The sequence below is a fragment of the Grammomys surdaster genome, unplaced genomic scaffold, assembly GCF_004785775.1.
Source record: "Grammomys surdaster isolate TR1022 unplaced genomic scaffold, NIH_TR_1.0 134, whole genome shotgun sequence".
Taxonomy (NCBI): Eukaryota; Metazoa; Chordata; class Mammalia; order Rodentia; family Muridae; genus Grammomys; species Grammomys surdaster.
In genome coordinates, this window is record NW_021604592.1 from 9888164 (window position 1) to 9894477 (window position 6314).

Below are 6314 nucleotides of genomic sequence, written 5' to 3' on the forward strand. Positions count from 1 at the left end.
CCCTCCCATTTCCTCCCTTCCCCTCCTTTCCTTTCTTCTTCTCCCCTGTCTCCCTCTCTCCTTCCCATCCTCCCTCCTTCCCACCCTCCAGTCTTCTCTCTTTTTTTTTTTAAGCAGGTCTCACTATGGTTGTTCTGGAATTTGCTATGTAGACCAGCTTGGCCTTGAATTCACATAGAACCACCTGCTTCTGCCTCGTGAGTGCTGGGATTAAAGGCAGATTCCACTACCCCCAATTTGTTTTAACTTTTTGTAGGTTACTGTCTTTTTCTCATGGCCCAAGGTATCTACTCTGCTTTTCTTCAGTCTTTAGAGTCCATGGGTTGGGGGCGTTTTCAAGAGGTCCTTTCCCCTTTATTTTGAGACAAAGTTTTATATAAGTAGCTTAGCATGGCCTCCAACTCTCCGTGTAGCTGAGGATGACCTGGAACTCATGATCCTTCTACCCCTACCTTCTGAGTGCTGGGGTTACAGGTGTGAGCTACCACCCCTAGTTTATGGGGTTCTGGGGATTGAACCCAGCAGCTCATGAATGCTCAGTAGTGTTCTATTAATTGAGTTACACACCCAACCTTCTAAGCCCTTTGTGTGTTAAACCATTCTATTCCTCTGCCACGCTCCACTTAATTTACTGATTACTTTTTGAGACAGGGGCTCTCATTGAACCAGTGAGCCTCAGGGGCCTTCTTATCTCTGCTCCCCCATCACTAGAGTTACAGGTGCAAACCACCACACTTAGCTTTCTATGTGGTTGCTGAGGCTCTGAACTCAGATTGTCTTGAGTGGCAAACATTTGATTTACTGAGCCATATTCCTAGCAATCTTTTTTTGCAATTATTAATGCAAGTATTTATATATTTCTTTCTTTCTTTTTGGTTTTTGGAGACGGGGTTTCTCTATATTACCCTGGCTATCCTGGGACTTACTCTGTAGACCAGGTTGGCCTTAAACTCAGAGATCTGTCTCTCCCTCTCAAGGACTGCTTCCACATATGGCTTCTTTTCTTATTTTATATTATACACGATGTATTGATTACATGGAGACACATACACTGTGAATGTTTTTTTTTTTGTTTGTTTTGTTTTGTTTGCTGGTGGAGAACAATTTGGCAAATCCTGCTGTCTAGAGCCTTGGTAAGCAGGCCTATTGTGATGATTCAGTCCAAGATAATGCAAAGAATCATATGTTGATATTGGGCAATGGTGGTGCATGCCTTTAAGCCCAGGACTCAGGAGGCAGAGGGAGACAGATTTCTGAGAGTACGAGGCTAGCCTGGTCTACAGAGTGAGTTTCAGGACAGGCAAGGCTACACTGAGAAACCCTGTCTCCAAAAACCAAAAACCAAAACAAGCCAAATAATCATACTTTGGAGTAATATCTGTTTCAGTCTCTCTGCTTTCCTCAAGTGGACTATAATTTTACACACAATTGAAACCTGCTTCTTCTAGAAAACTGCAGAAAACAGCTGTTCACGCAGTTCCATGCTGACGGTATGGCTAACTCCAAGGTCAGGGTCTCAGAAGAAACTTAACACTGACAAGATAAAGTCCACAGATACCCAACTCATAATGGAACAGAATTTTCGAATGTCACTTGGTTGGGTACAGTGGCACAAGCCTGTTAGCCTAGCTTTTAGAAAAGTGAGGCAGGAAGACTCCAAGTTCAAGACCAGCATGCGCTACCTAGGAACACCCTAGCTCAAAAAATTTAAAAAAAAAAAATCGAAGTGTCTTTGGTTTGCTTTTCCACCCTTCAGATTTACCATGAGATGGACAGTATTGCCACAGACTTTCCTGACCTGGCGAGCAGAGTAAAGATCGGGGAGACATTTGAAAAACGGCCCATGTATGTTCTAAAGGTGAGGCCCGAGGCTCTCCAAGTATCCTGACGGCACACAAATTTCGAGATCTGAGTTTCCAGGACTCAAACCTTGGTCTGCTAATGTAAGCAGCTTTTTAGAACCCTTGATTCTAAGGAGGAGATCATAGCTCTGAGTCATCTTTGCTTAATCAGATATTTTGATCTGATTGAAGCCCCTGCTTTTATCTACTGGAGGGCTGTTAGAAAGAGCATATCCCAGTCTGTGTTTTGATTGGAAGGATCAAAAGAGAGACCGTTAGTATTCCTTGAGACTCTCAGAGGCCCACAGTCAGCCTTCATTCCCACCTAGCAGCTTAGGACAGGATACAAGCTGTTCTGCTTTTAGGACCTCTTCTTGGAAAAGAGTATGGGCTGCTTACATTAAGGTAGATGTAATTTTTAAGCCCATTCTGGGGTTGCTGGCCTCAGTGAGCCCAATTTCCAGCTATTTCTAACACATTCAAGTCTGTCCTGGCAAAAGAAGCAGAGAGCTATGACAATGACATAAATTACATAAGTAATCCAGCTGAACACATAGAAAGGAATTTGGGCGTAAAAACCATGGAACAACTAGTGGTGCTAAGAATTTGCCAGACCCTTAGCTTCACGGAAGCCAGGTTTACAGCAAATAACGGGCAGAAGGGGAGCCATGCTGCTGAGCTGGTTCCTTTAAAATAATTACATTTAGATTATTTGCCCATCTGATAGAGACCCTGGCTTCATTAGCACCACACTCTGACCATGGAGCCCCAACGCTATGGCGAAGGCAGGAAGCAGAATTCATTACTGCCATTTTACAAAGAGCTATAGTGAGGCCCTCTCCTTCGTAATTTAAAACCGAATCCATTCATTACGCGAGCAGAACAGTCTGGTTCACGTACCCTTGTGTCTCTCTGTTGGGAAACCATTTGAGAACTTTCAAGAGACACACTATTATTTCTAATCACACTAGCATTCTGACCCACAATGGCAATTGTTTCTCCTTCCCATTTACTCCCAAAGCTGGAGAGGTTTGGGCTGCCCAGAGCTTCAGCAGCCAATTAAGCTCCCCGGTCACGGGTAAGCGCGATAAATAGATGGTGCCCTTAGGAACATTTGGTCTCTGAATTATCTTAAATGAATTAAATGAATGGGACCGGGCTGGGGGGACGAGAGGTGAGGAGAGACATGGACTGGCAGGTCATTTTCTGGCCCCTCTTCCCTTCTGCAGTTCAGCACGGGAGGAGGCAAGAAGCGGCCAGCCATTTGGCTGAATGCAGGCATCCATGCCCGTGAGTGGATCTCACATGCCACAGCCATCTGGACAGCGAGGAAGGTCATGTCGCCTGGAATTCATCAAGGATTCTAGTGGGCCTGGGGTGGGGGACTGCAGCATCCCATGTAGCTGGGCCCAGGGGATGAGGTACGAGGTGCTTGGCACGGACCTGGTAGTCTGGGACCTTTGCAGATGGGAGAAGTAAATAGTCTAAGGTCATCCCATTGTGGTTAAGTAACAGTGTTAAGGAACAAGCTAATGTGCTTCATAGGTTCATAGGGGGGGCTGAGAGACTGAGTCACCGTGGGCCCTGCAAAAGGGATCAGAGCTTCAGCAGCAAACTCAGATGCCTTTTGCCTTCACTTCCTTCCAAGCCCCGCAGGTCTTCTGGGTTCTCAGATTGTCTCCAGGATCCGTTGAGAAGCTGTTTTGAGGCAGGGCTGGGAGGGAAGGGTAGGGAAGACATGAACAAAGCCATCCTCTCCTTACTCTATTTATTTATTTATTTATTTATTTATTTATTTATTTATTTATTTATTATAAGTACACTGTAGCTGTCTTCAGACACTCAACAAGAGGGCATCAGATCTCATTGCAGATGGTTGTGAGCCACCATGTGGTTGCTGGGATTTGAACTCATGACCTCTGGAAGAACAGTCAGTGCTCTTAACCACTGAGCCATCTCACCAGCCCCATCCTCTCCTTACTCAACTACTTGTAGTTGATATTGTCGTGCAGTCTTGTCCCCTGGCTTTGAGGGACTTAGAGGGCTTTTCAGAGAGCCCGGGGGGAAACACCTGGTTAGACCTATGCCACCATAATGTCGCTAACAAGCACCTTGTCTCTGCTTAGATTGTGACTGATTATCAAAAGGACCCAGCTGTCACCTCCATCTTGGAGAAAGTGGATATTTTCCTGTTGCCTGTGGCCAATCCTGATGGATACGTGTACACACAAAGCAAAGTGAGTAATTCTGAATGGCCAGGGCCTGGACTGAATTCCCCGGGTAGATTCCATATTTTGCTGGTGCCCCTGGAGACCGTTTCCACTAACGTGCATGTTAGAAGCTCCCTTGGGATTTTTCTTTTCTAGTTATCCTCTGAGCTGAGAATCGCCAGGGAATATATTATTGTTTTTAGAGAGAATAGTCTAAGGAACTCTCTATTGTGGGTCTTGAGCAATTTTCAGCATTTTACCTATCTTCTATTCATCGTTCTCTCTCCGACACGATTTATTTTCTTGACATATTATAAAGCAAATCCCAGACATCATGTTATTTCATCTACAACAACCTTAGTCTACATCTCTGGCTGATGATGATAATAATGAAAAAAAAAAAAAAACCTAAACCCACTACACCACTGTCACCTTTGAAAACTAATGGAAGTTCTTTAATATCCTCTAACACTCCCCATTATTTTAAAACTGTCTCCTAGGAGTCAATTTGTCGAAGCCAGAATCTAATAAGGTCTGTGCACTGCACCTGTGGCTGGGGCTCGACAGTCTTTATTCATTCAGAAGCACCCCAAACACGTCCTTTTAAAATGTCATTCATTTGTTGGAGAAACTAAGTAATTTCCTGTATAATGTCTCACATTCTTCGTCTGGCTGATAGCTTCTTTGTTGTACGATTTAATTTGTTCCCTTATTCCCTGGTTGAGACTGTGATTGAATTCAGGTGACTGTCTTAGACAACAATCAGCACTGTGCGTGTCTGTGGCGTGGGTGATTTTCAGTGGACATTGCTTTGACTTCTGCATGAGCCAATAATTAGTCAAGGTGTTCAGATGGGACTAGCTTGGTTCGTGTATAGAAAGTTCCCATCTCATTAGGGCACTTTGGGGGAGTCACTTTTTTTTCTTTTCTTTTTTTTTTTTTAAGAGAGCATCTTACTATGTCTGTATTTTTGACTGGCTTGGAACTATGTAGAGCAGGTTGGTTTCAAACTCACAGAGATCTGCCTGCCTCTGCCTCTTAGGTGATATGATTAAAGGTGTGTGTCACCATGCCTGACTCAAAGTCCCTTTTTAAAGCCAGAAGGATGGCTCATCTCCTGTGAGGCGTAAAAGCAGACTGCCTAAGCAGTAAAGACTGGACTCTAGATGTACCGTTCCCTGCCACCCCCAGCACCCCCAAGTGAGGCCTATATGTAGCTCAGCCCATTTCCTATGGTCTTTGCACCGAGAGAAACTCTTCACGGTATCTTGACACACCCTTGGGTGGTTGGTGGCTTTTTCAGAACCGATTATGGAGGAAGACGAGGTCTCGGATCCCGGGGAGCCGCTGTATTGGAGCTGATCCAAACAGAAACTGGAATGCTAGCTTTGCAGGTAGGTGGGGGGGATGGTTTCAAATCCCACCAGCATTGGATGAACCTGTCCACATACCAGCAGTGTGGAATTGGGAGCCTGTTTCCATACTAGTTTTGTTTTTCATTCGCTGAAAGACTCCAGGACATGCCTCAGGCTCTCTGTGTCTCTGTGTTCTGTTTTGTTTTTAAGTTTTATTGTTGTAACTTTGAAAGGGAATGAGCCAGTAATCCCAGTCCTCCTGAGAAAACAGTGGGCCAGACAGGCTTTGCATTGTGATTATGATTATGTTAATTCTATGGATTTATTTATTTAATTTATTTATTGTGATGAGTCCTTATGCATTCTAGGCAAGTACTCCACTACTCAGCTGCCCTCTCAGCCCCTACACTAATGTTTTTTTTTAAAAAAAAATCCCTCACATCTTAGATCCAAGGCCTCACATCCAAGGCCCTTCCTTAGGCCTGGCGGTTCTAGCTTTGCCTGCTCAAGCTGTGGTTGGGTAGAAGGGTTCCTGACGTCAAATCAACAGAGAGCAGTTAGTACTGTTACTCTAATAGGTGAGCGCCTGTAGCAAAACTTAAATCCCAGCAGTTACTCTTCTGTTAGCATGACTCAGCAGCTAGCAGCCATAGAAGGTGAGTGTGAGTTGGGTGACCTGAAAGGATTCCTGAGCTCCAGCTGTTTAAAAACCATCCATCCCCACAAAAGAACCGATTACTGTCCATGTGTCCTCGTCTTCATGCCCATTGAATGGATTTTTGTTCTTGAAACTTAAGAGATAATCTTAGTATTGCATGGCTGATAAAAATTACCAAATAAAATCACCTTCCACTTTTAAATCTAGTAGTTCTTTCCTACACACACACACATGCACACGCACACGCACA

At 44.4% G+C, this 6314-nt stretch overlaps 1 protein-coding gene across 2 annotated transcripts in view; it reads left to right on the top strand.

The window, feature by feature from the left end:
- Positions 1-6314, top strand: part of Cpa4 (carboxypeptidase A4) — a 22226-nt gene that overhangs the window by 9693 nt on the left and 6219 nt on the right. For both annotated transcript variants that reach the window (XM_028762588.1, XM_028762589.1), the window contains 4 exons: positions 1757-1858; positions 3071-3175; positions 3968-4078; positions 5355-5445. In XM_028762588.1, the coding sequence (XP_028618421.1) occupies positions 1757-1858; positions 3071-3175; positions 3968-4078; positions 5355-5445 (409 nt within the window). The remainder of the gene's footprint in view (positions 1-1756; positions 1859-3070; positions 3176-3967; positions 4079-5354; positions 5446-6314) is intronic.